The sequence below is a fragment of the Ascaphus truei genome, chromosome 10 (assembly GCF_040206685.1).
Source record: "Ascaphus truei isolate aAscTru1 chromosome 10, aAscTru1.hap1, whole genome shotgun sequence".
Lineage (NCBI taxonomy): Eukaryota > Metazoa > Chordata > Amphibia > Anura > Ascaphidae > Ascaphus > Ascaphus truei.
This window is the reverse complement of record NC_134492.1, coordinates 106,645-122,957: the sequence shown is the minus strand read 5'-3', so window position 1 is coordinate 122,957 and position 16,313 is coordinate 106,645. Positions and strand designations below refer to the sequence as shown.

Here is a 16,313-nt window from a genome sequence, read left to right as displayed (position 1 = left end):
CTCCCATCCGCTCTCCCCCCACCGGGGAGGGGCTATAGCTGTCCTTGTCACCTTGAGGTAGTGGTAGGATGCCTGAAGGGATAGCCTGTTAACGAGGTCAGGAATTCTGGATAGGGTCTGCGCTAGGCTAGCCAACAGTAGGTAGACGCCCAAATACTGCATGGAAGAGCCAGAGTACTTTAGCCCATTCCAGACCACTTACCGAAGGGAGCACAGACTGGCAGGAAGGAGATACAGCAAACACAGAAAGAGTGAGCCTAGCCTGAGGTAGTGCAAACGCGAGTCAGACCTACATTAGGTACACAAGGTGGTACACAGGGCAACTTTATTGTATCGGTGTGGCAGCTGCCCCGCAGAGAGGAGCTCCATGTACAATAACCGCAAGTACAGCAACGAAATGACATCCGCAAGAATGGAGGATCCGCGTGGTGCAGAAGGTCCAAGATGGTGGACGGAGGCTGATGGAGGGAGCGCACATGGCGTGTGTGCGGGTGAAGAGCAAGCTACGGAAACGACTTTTGCGAGCCTGCTGTGGAGTGGCGCCAAGGCTGTGGTCGTGCCGTTTTGGTCCTGTCTAGGACCTAGGGGTACTACCCCTGAGGACAGTGAGGAGGACATTGTAGTGATGTGTGGGGAACATGATGGATTTGCTTGCCAGTCGGCGTACAAACAACCAAAAGCTACCTCAACTGTTAAAAAGATTGACAATGCAAACCAAAATGGTGGCTCCCGCTTCCCTGGGAGACCAGGTGGGCCAGTTGCAGACAATGAATACAATACTGGACATGCAGAGAGTTGGCCAGGAGTGGCGCCAACAGGAAAACCCCACCCTGATGGGGGGTATGGCGCGAAAGCTGCGGCCGCGCCCTCATGGACTATGACTAACTCAGCCCCAGTGCTGGGTCACCCGATCAACTTATGGGACCTCCCCCTAATCTCAACCAGGGGGAGTGGTTTCCAATTATGCCCAGTGGGAACGGATCCAGCTGAGCGAGGAGCTGGTGAACCGGCCGTACCCTTACAGAAAATAGTTCCTGTAATCAGTGCTGCCTGTGTAGAAGAAGACAAGGAGGTTGCAAGCAAAGTGGCTGCAAGAAATTGGCCGGGGATGGCGCCAAATAAGGAGCGGTGCTCAGGGGGAAGTGGCGCGAAATCGGAGACCGCGCCCCCCAGGACTGTGAAAAGTTCAGCCCCTGTGCCGGGGCATCCAATAAACTTGTGGGACCCTCCCCTAATCTCCACTAATGGGAGTGGTTTCCAGCTCTGGCAGATGCGGGTGGAGCTAGATGAAGGAGGGGTTGCCAAACCAGCCCCTGCACTTCAATCACGAGGAGCCAGCGAACAGAGCAGACCACTGCAAAGAGTGTCTCCTGTCGTTAGCATGGCCAGCAAAATTAATGACGAACCGGATATCTCTGCCCACCCCTATTCGGCTCCAGGAGGCTTCCTGGTGCTCAAGGCAGGTGGCAAAGAGACTGTGGCGTGCTTATGCATTCAGTGTCGGCTGCCGGGCGGTCCGGTCAGTACCGCGTCTCGATGCCCTCAATGCGGCATTCATTATTTGTGGGCCGTGCAACCATTTGTGTCTGGGCAGAACGTGGAGGTGGGAGCGGACACAGCCATGCTAACGGCTGAAGCCCCGCGTACGGCCTGGACAGAGCCAGTTGATCCCGGTACCTGGGGATCGCTCCTGATGATAAAAACGGAGCCTGAGGATAAAAAGACCTACCAGCGAGGTGAGGGCCAAGAACCTCCCCAACGGTCCCCTGGGGGAGTGCCACTCCCTGAATCAGAGTTCGACTCCTCGGACGAGGGGCAAGCGACCCCGACGATGGTGGTGATGTGCCTACCGGTGGACCACTACAGCGGTGCTGGGGAAGAATCAGCACTTACCTGTGTCGCGGCGGAGCGGAGTCTCGTGTCGCCGGTGCAGAAACAACCTGAGAGGCGGAGTCCCACGGCCGTGGTGACTGGCGGAGCGGACAGCGGAGGAGGAACCATCCCGAGCCGACGGAGCGGTAAGCGACATCCTTGCCCTCCCCAGGCGCCGGTGGTGGCAACGGCGGAGAGAGGCCTGGCCCAGGCATGACGGAGCAGAGAGCAGAACCATCACTTCCGGCGGCGGACGTCATTCTGGAGGAAGAGGTTCCGGTTGGGGACCCAACCCAAGATGGCGACTCGTCCCGCGAGATCGATGACCTCACTTCCGGCGGCCATAGCGGAGCCGAGGGGAAGATGGCCGCGTCCTCGCGACCGAGCAGATGTACCAGGTCGCCTGGGTCCGGGAAGAGCTGGCAGGCCCTGCGGAAGCCTTGGAGTAAGGAGGCGAGTGAACCGGAGTGCCAGTCCGATGGTACCGGGCAAGGTAGCGAGAAGTTGCGGGTCGTAGCCCCGCGTATGCCGGCAGTGTTTCCCTATGCCCCACCCCCGGCCATAGTTAAAACACCTGCCCCTGTCACTTTCTCATCTGGGTCCCAGTCTAGCCAAGGGTTGTCTGGGGAGTCCCGAGTCACTTCTGAAGAACGGACTGGGGAAAACTTGGACTGGGGCGAGTGCTTTACATCTGATGATGGGTCGGGAGGGGAAATGTCTATGCGAAGAGTGTCATCATGTACCAGTGATAATAGTAGTACTATTAATGTAAGGTGTAGGCCTAAGAGCCTTGGGTCCAATTCTAGGTCCACAGCGACATCAGGAGTTTTGTCTGGGGATTTAGGTAATGTTGCTCGTAGTGTGCCTATTGCCCGGGGAAGCCCCTATGTACCTCCAGTGTCGGCAAGAGTTGCCAGGGATCGCCAAAAGTTGTTACTTTATTTTTACCATCCATGGGAGGGAGAAATTGAGTTTGAAATGGGTTCCACTGATGAGGAAGGATCAGACGAGGTAAATTTGGATACTGATAGCTCCCTAGGGTATTGGGATCCTGAAGTGTCAGACGAGAAGTGGTATAATCAAGAAAAGGTGTCTTACATTTCCAGGAAGTGCCTTAAGGAAGTGTATGGGCATGATCCTCTCAGTCCATTAGCATCCATGCCAGAATTATGGGCTGATTGTGGGTGTCCAGTATGTCACACAGAGTGTTACAGCATTGCTGCTCTAAACCCAGTGGACCATGCTGTGCGTAGGCCACCTTAAAAGGGTATGGTAGTACCAGTAATGGATACTCCATCAGGGAGTAATCCTGGTTGTTATACATCATCTAAAGTTAGGATGTATCTGCTATTATGTTATGATGAAAAGATATGTACTGTAATAATGTATTGTTATGTTTTGCAGTGCTACCTGAAAGAAGGTTCTGCAAATTTAGATCCCAGCTGGGATGTTGGGTTCCACCAGGGGGAGAATGTAGCCACGTGTAAAATTGGTGTACATATCTCTTTCTCATGCTGGCAGTAAACCTGGTAAGTATGCAGGATTGCCAGCAACAATCATGGTGGGTTGCCCTCAAACCCTGGTGAGGTGTCATATGTCCCAAAGGAAGTGACAACATACTTTGTGTCCTTGCAGTGACGCAGAGCGTGTCTGTTTTCTGGAGGTGATATAAGACACAGAACTGCCTAAAGTTAGTAGTTCAGTCCTGTTGGTGTTCTGACTCTGTTCAGTGAGAGGCATGTGGAGGTCTGCAACAGTGTTGCAGTGTCTGATGCAAGAGCTGTGAGACTGTGCATCTCAAAGCAGAGATTCAAGCTGGTGAATCTCCTTGAGGGGAGAGGTGGAGAGCAACTCTATTAGAGGAGAAGGAACCTTCCTAATGGAGTGCAGTAGAGAGATGAGCGGCTGAGCTGCTAGCTGTGGGGGGCAGCTTGCCCATACAAGATCAATAAAGATGTCCTTGATAAAAGATACCCTCATGTATGAGTCTGGAATTACTCTGCAGAGGAAGGCACCACAGAGGAGTTCCTCATCAGAACCATCCCCATGCGGACGCAGGGATCCTGATGAGGTGGAGGCACTGCACTGGATATAGGTAGGACTCGCACACACTACCTCAGCTGCCTGTCTGGGTTGACAATCCCCAAATACCAACATGCGGGAGACTCAGGAGTCCTGTTGCCAACAGGTGCACCACCAGACACGACCGCGTAATGGGGGTTGGTTAGACCACACGGGCCAATATGAGATTGGTTGGGTCAGTCCATACAGAAAACCCGATACATATCCAATAGATTTCCCGTCTGTTAATATGTTTGAATTTATCACCACCTCTCCAATTCGGTACACATATTTCAATGGCCTGACAGATTTAGCCCTTGGGGTTCTGGTCATGATGAACAAGAAAATTATGTGATACACTGTGTGTAATCAGACCTTTACAGATATTGTAACCATGCTCATAAATCCGTCTCTGGAACGTTCTTCCTGTTCGTCCCACATACTGCAGGCCACAAGGGCACTGCAGTAAGTAGATAACGAACTCAGATTTGCATGTAATAGAAGAACTGATTTAATAGATTTTTGCAGTTACATTAGATGCTCACACTATGCACAAGCCGTACACTTGGCACATGGCCAAAATCCTTTTTAGTTTGTGTATGAACCACTTATCTGCCCTTATTTTTAAGGGGACACCTGGGGGGCAATCTGTTTTTTAGATTGTTAGCCCTCTTAAAAATAATGGATGATCGCGGAGTGAGCATTTGTGATAATGTTGTGTCCTGTAGCAAGATTGGCCAATGTTTAGAAAAAATATTTCTTATTTTGGGGGCCATGGAATTATATTGGGTAACAAAAGATATTTTGTTCTGTACCCCCAAATTATCCTCTTTCTATATTCCAGAAGTTTATCTCTGTCTATCCCCTGAACCAGAGAAAGTGTTCTTTCAAGCTCACCTACAGGATACTTATGCTCAATAAATTTATTCTTAAGTTTGTCCGCCTGTTTGTCAAACGCCCCAATAGTGAAGCAATTGCGCCTCAGACGGACGAACTGTCCCTTAGGAATATTACGAATCCACTGAGGGTTGTGGTGGATATCTTCCAATAAATAGTTATTGGCCTGTACCGGTTTAAAGAACGTTTGTGTGTGTATCTGATTGTCAATAGCACTATTATTAAAGCTGCAGTTCAAGCAATATCCTGCATGTGTGTTTTTTTTTAATAAATCAGTTAATAAAAACAACTTTGAAAGACCAATTTTCTTGTATTCTATTTTAACAAGCATGTTTGTTCCTATAGCAACCATTTACATTCCCCAGATCTGAAGATGTCGCCAAACTTCGCCGATCAATAGACGGAGAACGAATTGACCGGCAGCTATGCAGTTCTTTAGGTAAGTAGAGATTGCCCACATGAAACTATTGAAGTAAAAAAAAAAACTAAAAAAAACAGGAGCTTGAACTGCAGCTTTAAGATCCAAACAATTAATTTCCTTAGTGTCTTATGGCCTTGAGACCGATGGGTACGGACTTCTGTATCATAGGGATGTTGTGCTTGTTGGCGAAATCCTGGTCCATAAAATTTCCCCCAGACCCGGAGTCGACAAAAGCGGACACGAATACTCTGAAGTCAGGACCCTCGAGGAAGATTGGAAGCATAATCCTTTTTAGTAGTCTTCCCTTTATAGGGGGAGAAGAAGAAATAGTACCTAATCAGATTCCCCCATACTTTATTTATATTTATTTATTTATAAAATATTTTACCAGGAAGTAATACATTGAGAGTTACCTCTCGTTTTCAAGTATGTCCTGGGCACAGAGAAAAACAAATAATACATGGTTACAAGTACAGTTACATAAATGAACAAGGTATACATTATATACAAGACATTGCATGCACAGTTAAAGAAAATATATATTATGAGCGTATGAAACAGTTACAGACCAGGTTAAAATGTGAGACAGCCTTAGATTTGAAAGAACTTAAACTGGTGGTGGATGCGAGGGTCTCTGGTAGGTTGTTCCAGTTTTGGGGTGCACGGAAGGAGAAGGAGGAACGTCCGGATACTTTGTTGAGCCTTGGGACCATGAACAGTCTTTTGGAGTCTGATCTCAGGTGATAGGTGCTGCCTGTGGTAGGGGCGAGGAGCTTGTTCAGGTAGCTGGGTAGCTTGCCCAGAAAGTATTTGAGGGTGAGACAGGAAAGGTGAACTTTGCGCCTAGACTCTAGTGATGACCAATCTAGTTCTTTGAGCATTTCGCAGTGATGTGTGTTGTAGTTGCATTGGAGAACAAAACGACAAATTGAATTGTAGAGGGTGTCAAGTTTGCTAAGGTGGGTTTGAGGTGCCGAGCCATATACTATGTCTCCATAGTCAATAATTGGCATTAGCATCTGCTGTGCAATACGCTTTCTGACCAGGAGACTTAGGGAGGATTTGTTCCTGTAAAGTACCCCTAGTTTGGCATAGGTCTTGGTTGTCAGGGTATCAATGTGCATCCCGAATGTTAAGTGGGAGTCAAACCATAAGCCCAGGTATTTAAAACTAGTGACAGGTGTTAGGGTGGTGTTAGCGTTGGTTCTAATCAGTAGCTCAGTCACTGGAAGCTTTACAAATTTAGTCTTGGTCCCAAATACCATTGTTACAGTCTTGTCAGTGTTTAAAAACAGTTTGTTTTGGGAAATCCAGTTTTCGAGTCTCAAAAAGTCAGACTGAAGTATGTGTTGAAGGTCAGAGAGGCTATGGCTGTGTGCATATAGGATTGTGTCATCTGCATACATGTGTATTGAGGCTTCCTTACAAGCTGTGGGAAGATCATTAATGAACACTGAGAAGAGTAGGGGCCCCAGAACAGAGCCTTGCGGGACACCACAGGTGATATCCAGGGGGTTGGAGTTAGAGCCTGAGATGGACACATGTTGGGATCTTCCTGATAGGTAGGACTGAAACCAGTTTAAAGCATGTTTCCCTATTCCAGAGCTCTGGAGTTTGTTAAGCAGGATAACATGATCAACTGTGTCAAAAGCCTTTGCAAAATCCAGGAATACTGCACCAGTGAGTTGTCCCCGTTTTGTCTTGGTGTAGAAATCGCTTAATTGGGAGTGGACACATTTTTCCATAACTTTGGATAGATTGGGAGAAGTGAGATTGGCCTGTAGTTTGAGACAGTGTTTTTGTCCCCACTTTTGAAGATTGGGACAACTCTGGCAGTTTTCCAGGTCTTAGGGATATGGCCTGCAGACAGGATAAAGTTGACTATGGACGCAATTGGTTTGGCAATGGATGGGGCACCAAGTCGTAGGAACCTAGATTGTAGTAAGTCAGGTCCACATTGGCTGCTTAGTTTTAGTTTGAGGAGCGCTTGTGTAATCTCCTCTTCAGATACTGGGCTAAATTGAAAATTGTGGGCAGTGTTGGGAGGGGGTGGGACTGTAGGGATACTCCCAGGATGAGATTCATGTTTGGGGTTTGTGCTGCGTTTCGCTAATAAGTTAGTGGCACACCCCACAAAGTAATCATTGAATGCATTTGCAATGTCAGTGGGATTTGTCAGAGTAATATCCCCCTTAGTGATATTACTTGGTTGTTGATGGTTAGGAGGCTGGAATATATTGTTGATAACCTTCCAGAAGTTAGCTGGGTTTGATGTATTTTGGTGGAGATTGTCAGAGTAATATTGTGCTTTTGCATGCCTTGTTTGCCTTGTGCACATGTTCCGCATGCATCTGTAGTGATTGAGATCCTTGGTAGTGCCAGTTACTTTGTAGCTTTTCCACAAGGCATCCCTGAACTGGTAGAGTGCTATAAGGTCAGGTGTAACCCATGGAAGGTGCCCCCCCCGTACCCTTATTTTGCGTAGTGGAGCATGGGTATCGCAGAGTTTTAAGAACTCGGATTGGAAATAGTCGAGCTCATTGGGTGTTGGCGTTTCCCGGCTCCGTAGGGCAGCGGCGCACCAGATGTCCAGGTAGACCGCAGTAGAAACACAGAGCCTCATTCTTCCGGAGTTGTTTCTCAGAATAGGAGCGTTGATGACTTCCTAACTGCATGGGCTCTGGGGCCTCAAGAGCTGGGAGAGTGGTGGGAGTAGGACTGTGGATAGGAGGCATAGGAGTGAGAGAGCGAGCATGATGGCGTTCAAGCCGCCTTTCCTGGAGGTGTTGATCCACCCTGATACATACGGCTATCAGGTCCTCTAGCGCGGGAGGTCTTTCCTGAGCAGCTAACTCATTTTCCAGAGTCTCCGAAAGTCCTTGCCAGAAGACTGCAGATAAAGCCTCATCGTTCCAGCCCGTCTCCGCAGCAATGTTCCGGAACTCCAGAGCGTACTTAGCAACAGATATGTGGCCCTGGGAAATATGAAACAAAGAAGATGCAGCAGGTAACTTTATGACCTGTATGAATTCTTTCTTGAAATTAGCGAAATCTTGTGTAAGTTCGGGTCTCTGCTCCCAGATGGGAGAAGCCCAGGCCAATGCATCGCCAGTCAAGAGTGCAATAATATAAGCCACTTTAGCTCTGTCGGAAGAGAAGCGAGAAGGGGTTAATTCAAATTGAATGTCACATTGGTTTAAGAATCCTCGACACCAATGTGGGTCACCAGCATAGCGATTGGGAGTGGGGAGACGTGGCTCCAGAGGTACATTGGGCTCCGAACTAGAGGGGGACAAGGTTGAAGGTCTGACAATGCGAGACTGAGACTGATGGAGTGAAATAGTGGCGATTTTCTGAACCAAGGTTGTCCAAATACTGGAAATGCTCGGTAATGGATGACAGGGCTGGGCCCACCTCAGGGGGGTCTATGTTTGTTGGGCTCAGCATACTGTAATGCTTGCGCTGCCCACAAACAAGACAAGACCCCGGCACTGAGGTGGGATGGTATTACACCACACACCCGCAGCAGCGGAGGCGTGCCTGGAAGGTGGATAGTCTAACGTAGCCGGGTCTGGGATCGAGGGTGTAGGAGATGCGGTATACTTGCTGAGTTCTTGGATTCGAGAAGACAGTAAGGGTCCATAAGCCGTGGTTTGGGATTGTAGAGAGCAGCGTAGTCTGAGTCCGTATGCCGTGTTCAAGGGTAGAAGAGACCGCCGTAGTTGAGGGTATGCCAAAGTCCAAAATCCAGAAGGGTCCACAAACAAGCCGAGTCGGTACACAAGGAGGTTAACTGCAAACGAAATTAGAACACTGCACAACAGAAGTGAGCTTCACGAGGCTACATAGGATTATGCTGAGCAAAGGATGGGAGGAAGCAGGAGGTATTTACAGACAGGGCAGACCAATGGGGACAGGGGGCGGAGCGGAGGTGCACCCCAGCGGAGCTGGAATAGACTGCAGGCAACAAGGGAGGGAGGAGAGACTTGCAACGCAGCTGGGGATCGTTGCACGTCATTGCATGTGCGCGCCGCGCGGGAGAGATGCGCGACACGTGCGGGAGGCGGGACCAGGTTCCGTGCGGCAGCTAGAAGAGCTGCGGGTGCATGCGCGCTCTGTAATGAGAGCGGGGGAGTGCACATGGGCAGGAACAGTGGCCGCGGTGGCAGCAGCAGGTAAGGAGGGAACACGCCGCAAAGGACGTGTTCCCCGATTCCTTACAGCGACGCACCCGAGCTCCGTAGCAACCAGCTCATCAACCCCTTACCACCTTCACCTGTCTCACACACCCGGCCTATCACGGTCTCCATGGAGGCTTCACCTCCGTTCCTCTCCCCCAGGGGATTCGCTCATCCTGCCTACTTATGCTCAGCTGTGCCACTGGCACTTTGGCTGAGCATAGATTCTTGTTTCCTGTGCTTACCTATCCTGCGCTTCTACGTCCAGTCTTGTCCTGCTGAAGCCTACCTGTGTACCGACCCAGCTTGCCTTTGGACTACTGCTTCTCTGGGCTACTGAACTCGGCTATACTTGACCCTCCGCAACTCTCCTACCCTAACCACTCTACCCTCTCCAGCTCCGACCTCGGCTTCTAGTACCCTCTACATTCCGGACCTCTCCTACTCTGACCTTGGTAAGTATAATGACGACTCTAACCTGTGCATGCTGGGGTGATTGGCTGGTAGGAGAATTCCCACGCTCTGATAAGCTGTCCAGGTTAGTGTATGAGGGCCTGAATGCTTAAAAGGGCTTGCAGCAATGGGGAGCGAGATTCCAAACGCAGACCAACAGCGGAGAATTCAAAGATGCTCAGAACTGAATAGACGCGAAACTAGCTTCAAGGATTTGAAAAGCAGGCATTGTAGAGGGAGAGGGGGTTGGCCCGGTATTAAAGGGGTTGCACCCCATATGGCCACCCCCTGACCTCACCACGGAGGCAAGGGGTTAACTGGACTGCGGTCCAGGAATGTGGTTTTTACCTTGCTGTAACATGAAAATGTATGTTCCCCTGTTGTAATGTATTTCCACCATGTAAGTGTCTGTACCACACACACACTGGGATCCATCCGGGAGGACAAGGGTTAATAGGTAGAAAGTGATTATAGCCCTTTGTTTAATTTTCCCGCCTTTTCAGGCACCATTTTGCAGAGTCTCATAGGCCGCCATTGGAGCTCCATTCATTTCAATGGCGGATCTAGCAGTTTTGGACCTGTTTTCCTCGAAGACCAGCAGGTGGCATCCGAGAGGAGGAGCGGCGGTTTCCCATTGTAAGTCAATGGGCCCATTGACTTCAATGGAGATTCCACGACGGCGATCTCCAGGAATAGGTTGACAGCTGTCCAAACCGCAAAACCGCAACGCGGATACTTTGACTAAAAAAGAGTTTGATCACTATTAGGCCAAGTTCAACGACAAGTGGCGTGGGAATCTTAGGTTCTAGGGCACCCAGGAATAAAATTCTTTTTGCCCCTAGCTCCTAGGCCTCCCCTCACTTGACCACCACCGGGTCCAGGAATTCAAAACCCCCAGAAAGGGTCACGCCGGCCGAGCGGGTCGCACCATAGGCTTCAATGGCGGCAAGAGGAGCAGCGCGAGAAAACGGCTAAATCCAAAACCCTGAAAACCATAAGCCCATACCTTCGGTTCTGGAGGGTCCAGAGGGCCGGGGTTTGGGGTGCCTGCAGTCACTGTTCCGGCATGACTGCAGATCCATTCCCGACCCTCTCCGACCAACCCGACGGAGTATGGACCACCATAAAGGTCCGTGAGTTTTTTCCCATAGACATCAATGGCGGCCGTTTCCCATTGACCGGCTATGGCGGAGAAGCCCCATAGGCTTCAACGGCAGCAGTACCCCATTGTAAGTCTATGGCGGCAGACTCCCATAGGCGCCAATGGCGGAGTTTCCCCATTGAAAGTCTATGGCGGCGGGGCCCGTTGATTTCAATGGGAAAGAAGTGAAAAACTGAGATTTATTTTACAGCGGAGAAATTTGTAATAAAGAAATACACGGTTTAACTTGTATTTGCATATCTCCGGTTCTGTGGGTCGCAGCAGGCTGAAACTTGGCCACTATGGTGACCCACTTCCGGCATGAAGGGCTGTGTCGTTTGGACCCGCTGGACGTAACAGAACCGGTTATTTTAATATGTCTGTATATTAAAAACTATGTTGTGTATCAAAGCGGGGACAAAAGCCTGTGAAGATTCCTGCCCACTGAGGAATGCAAATGGTCAGGGGGGCGACCTAATGTCTAAGAAACAGATACCTGGTCAAAGGCTCATCCTCTCTAACTGTTTACATGAGGGCGGAGAAGTACAGGACTTGAGTGGTTTGTAGGTGCTATAACTCACACCTACAAACAAAGAATATCCTGCCAGATACCCCAACTGGCAGACTGCCCGGTGCTCGTGATTTGGGTGTGGGGCTACAGAAATGAGACCCTCAGGGTCCCCGTACGCATGTGCCATCTAGCTGGGGGGCATGGATTAACAATGTTCCCATGTTAGAGATTGAGTGCAGCTAATTGTTCTCCAATAGTCTGCACTCAATAATAAGAATAGGGTTGAAAAGATATATAAACTGTTGTCAACCCTACAGTCTTGGTCTTCTTGTTACATCTTGATTGATACCTGATTGCTGGAGAATTGCTATTTGATACTTCTTCATTCCAACCCCTAAGTAAGTGTTACCTTCTTGTTTGTTAATTGTACTATCTTGTTGTGTTCACCTATCTAAGGAATAAATCTAAGCCTCGTTCAGTTCAACCCAGTTATTTGGTGTATATTATATCTTGTCATAAGTTACCGTGACAGGCATTGCATGCAGAAAACAGTTCCAGGACTTTTGTGAGTAACTACTGGTTATTGGAAAGTGCTCTAAAAAGGTGATCTTAAGGAATTTTGTTCCGGAAACGGATTTATTCGTTAGCCCCATTCCCAGTAAGTGTGTTAATCTTGAATTGTGTAACTTTGTGTGTCTGTCTTTTATAAGAAATAAATTACCATTTATTTTACCATCTTGTTTTGCTCAATCAAATGATCCCAGTTATAAAAAGGTGTTGTAGAACCCGGTCTCTCGCGACATTATGTTTTTAATTAATAATCAAAACACAATTTCAGTGCCAAAACGCAAAGAATTTTGACTTAGAGCGTGTGTTTTAGCTATTTGCACTTCTATATTTATAGTAGCTGAATTCCTTGTGTGTGTGTGTGTCAGTCAGTGTGTCAGTGAGTGTGTGAATCTCTCTGTGTGTGTGTTATTCTCCCCCATCTCTCTTGATCCCCCCCCCCCTGTGGAGGTGCGGAGGTACAGGTCTGTCTGAGTCCCCCGGAGCACCTCCCCACTCTCTGGGAGGGTTGCTCGGCAGCAGCTCACTGGGGGGGCAGGCAGGGGGGTTGCTCGGTGGCAGCGGCTCACTCACAGGGGGGGTGTGGGGTGGGTTGCTTGGCGGCGGCTCACTCAATGGGGGACGGGTGGGAGGGTTGTGCGGCGGCGGCTCACTCACTGGGGGGGCGGGTTGCTCGGCGGCTGCTTACTCACTAGGGGGCGTGCGGGAGGGTTGCTCGGCGGCTCACTGGGGGGGGGCGGGTTGCTCGGCGGCGGCTCACTCACTGGGGGGGTGGACAGGAGGCTTGCACGGCGGCGACACACTGAGGGGGGGCGGGTTGCTCGGCAGCGGCTCACTCACTAGGGGGGCGGGCGGGAGGGTTGCTCGGCGGCTCACTGGGGGGGGCGGGTTGCTCGGCGGCGGCTCACTCACTGAGGGGGTGGACAGGAGGCTTGCACGGCGGCGACACACTGGGGGGGGGGCGGGTTGCTCGGCAGCGGCTCACTCACTAGGGGGGCGGGCGGGAGGGTTGCTCGCCGGCGGCTCACTCACTGGAGGGGCGGGTGGGAGGGGTGCGCGGCGGTGGCTCACTGGGGGGGCGGGTTGCTCGGCGGCGGCTCACTCACTAGGGGGGTATGCGTGGTGGCGGCACACTCACTTTGCTCAGTGGCGGCTCACTCTCTGGGGGGGCGGTGTTCGGGGGATGTGGTGGTGTGTGTGTCGCTTCCTTCCTCGTTCTGGTGACTCCTGCTGGCAGCTGGCAACACTTCCATCACCACTGACTTCCATCTGAAGTAAACACATCACTAAAGAAGTTTCACTTCAAAAAAACTCCACCCCACAAATACACACAAAAAAACTCTACCCCCTCCAAATACACACAAAAAAACTCTACCCCCCCAAATACACACAAAAAAACTCTACCTCCCCAAATACACACAAAAAAACTCTACCCCCCCAAATACATACACACCCCCATCCCCCAAATTCATTAAAAAAAAACCACACACACCCCAAATACATACATACATTTAGTTGATGACTTAAAAAAACGTTTTAGGGACCCCCAAAAATATAGTCAGAACTCAGTTGAAATAAACCACTATAAAGAACCAACCGCTCAACTTAGTTAAATCTCAAGTAGTTAATTGAAGAAATACCTATATGCCGGTGCAAAGGGACATGATATACCTATAAACCATAAAGTGCAAAATAAAAGTTTTCACTAGTTCCCTTTCACTACTGCACTCAGGTATGAAACTTGTACAGTCATAAGTCAAAAGTCATAGAATCCTAATATTCTCAATATAGCAACTTGATGGGTGAGGCTCAATTGGCAAAAAATATATAGAAAACCGACTACCAGGAGTTCCTGAATATCCTTGACATAATATGAAAAATAATAAAGTTTTATTTATACTAAACAACGACGCATGTGATAAAATATATACAGTGATTATTAAAAAGCCCCAGGACAGGCGATTTAGAGATTAACACTAGTGGATAACCAATTAGGTGAATATAATACCAACTAATGTCGCTAGATCTGATCTCTAATAGAGTATTCAAAGATATATCCACACAGAAGCAAAATATGTCAACATCCTAAAATCGATGGTAAATTAATGTGGATGTAGATTTGCAGCCTATGGTATCAGCAAATGGTGTAAAGTGACTACAAACACATAACATACTAAATATAGCCGGGGGTCGCGTAACTAGTTTGCATGAGGAGTCTCGTTTGTTATCGGAATTAACCAGACAAATTGCTCCACCAACTAAGAACAGTCATGTTACGCGAAACCCAGCTATATTTAGTATGTTAAAGTATATACACATATTTCACTTATACTACATAAATACGTATACTTACTTTTAAAACTGATTACGTTTGTCTTACCATTTTCATGTTTTATTTTATATGTTACTGTAAATGATTTATATTTCTCTACCAGAAATGAAGTTACAGGAGAATAAATACTTACTAAAGCTGTGTAAATAATAAAGATTGGCTGCTGCCTTCGCTTCTTCCTACCAGATGGTGGCAGCCCATTTTCACATTCATGCCTGTATCTGTGCTATGGGATCACTCTCTTCTTTCAGTTCGTGGTTCTCTCGTCTGGTCGGCTGGCTACTTACTGCGCATGCGCAACGGGCACGGCCTTTTCCGAGTGCTACAGCGCCCTTACGTATGCGCTGTGACTCTCCGGTCCTAGCCCAGACGGGACGATATACGGCGAAATGGTTAGTAAACCGAATAAATATAATCAGCATTACATGCTTAAATGTCCCCTGCACAACGCACAGCAGTTTAATACCGCGGGAACTGGACGAAGGTTGCGGATGGAGTTGGATTGAGAAAGTGTCTAGAGGAGCTGGCGCTTCCTGCGTGGCCTAATGGCTGCTGTAGCCGCAGGCCGGCCGGCCGGCTCCTTTATATCCTTTGCTCTGCCACTTGGTCACTGAAATGCATTAGTTTGTTTCACGTCCGCCGCCTGTCCAGTTTTGTGAGCTAATATTTGTGTTTTCCTACGTCCTCCAGTGCTGGGTGTACCAGTACCAGGTCTCAGTGCTGGGTGTACCAGTACCAGTTCTCAGTGCTGGGTGTACCAGTACCAGGTCTCAGTGCTGGGTGTACCAGTACCAGGTCTCAGTGCTGGGTGTACCAGTACCAGGTCTCAGTGCTGGGTGTACCAGTACCAGGTCTCAGTGCTGGGTGTACCAGTACCAGGTCTCAGTGCTGGGTGTACCAGTACCAGTACCAGGTCTCAGTGCTGGGTGTACCAGTACCAGGTCTCAGTGCTGGGTGTACCAGTACCAGGTCTCAGTGCTGGGTGTACCAGTACCAGTACCAGGTCTCAGTGCTGGGTGTACCAGTACCAGGTCTCAGTGCTGGGTGTACCAGTACCAGGTCTCAGTGCTGTGCGGCACCCTGATGCTCTATCTCCCATGTGTTTTTATTCTTGTGTAGTTGAGATTCAGCTTCCCTTGTACGGAAGTGCACTTTGTGGCCTATATCCTTGTGCGGTGGATCAGCATGTTCTTTTACTTTTATAATTGCATTAACTCCTGTGTTGTCAGAAGGGCCTTCTAGTAGTGTATGGGTTAACCTCTACAGTGCAAGAGCTGTTTTTTTTTATTTTTTTAAATCACTGAATGGGTCAATTACATTACATTACAATTATTGGGGCATAAATCTAGCCGCAAACGCTAACAAAAGGGGTGCTGGGTTTGAGGGGTGAGCCCCGTGTAGGTTCTGCATGTACATAAAACCTGTACCTTGTGTGAATTGCCAGAGCATCCGTGTGTGTATCTCCGGATCTAAGATGTCTGAGTCTTAACATTTTCATAACCACACGGTAACAAGTCCATCTTAACGCTATATCAGTGCAAATAGTCTTATGGTAGCAATGTTCGTATTTCTTCTGTAAAACTTTATTGTGGTTCTTGTAAATTCCTTTGCAATCCTCTTTTTTTTTTGTTCTCGTTTTTGGATTATTTTTTTATGGCTACAATTCAAGAGAACTAATTGCGTATTAATCTTCTAAATTTCATAAACTAACTGAATTATTATTGACAATTTCTTATCTTGATGCTGTAATCCTTGATTTGTAAAACCTAACTAGGTGGTCCTGTGTGCTTTTGTTTCTGTAGGGGTTTGTCAAGGTTGTAAAGAACAAGGCTTATTTTAAGAGGTACCAGGTCAAGTTTCGCAGAAGGAGAGGTGAGTGT

At 48.6% G+C, this 16,313-nt stretch overlaps 1 protein-coding gene across 2 annotated transcripts in view; it reads left to right on the top strand.

Moving 5' to 3' along the window:
* The window catches only part of RPL5 (ribosomal protein L5), a 293,177-nt gene that overhangs the window by 267,447 nt on the left and 9,417 nt on the right, over nt 1-16,313 (top strand). The window contains exons 1-2 of one of the 2 annotated variants that reach the window (XM_075615532.1): nt 14,673-14,825; nt 16,236-16,305. In XM_075615532.1, coding sequence (XP_075471647.1) covers nt 14,823-14,825; nt 16,236-16,305 — 73 coding nt within the window. In that variant the 5' untranslated portion in view covers nt 14,673-14,822. Of the gene's footprint in view, nt 1-14,672; nt 14,826-16,235; nt 16,306-16,313 lie in introns of those variants that run through there. The other variant, XM_075615533.1, reaches the window with a different exon arrangement.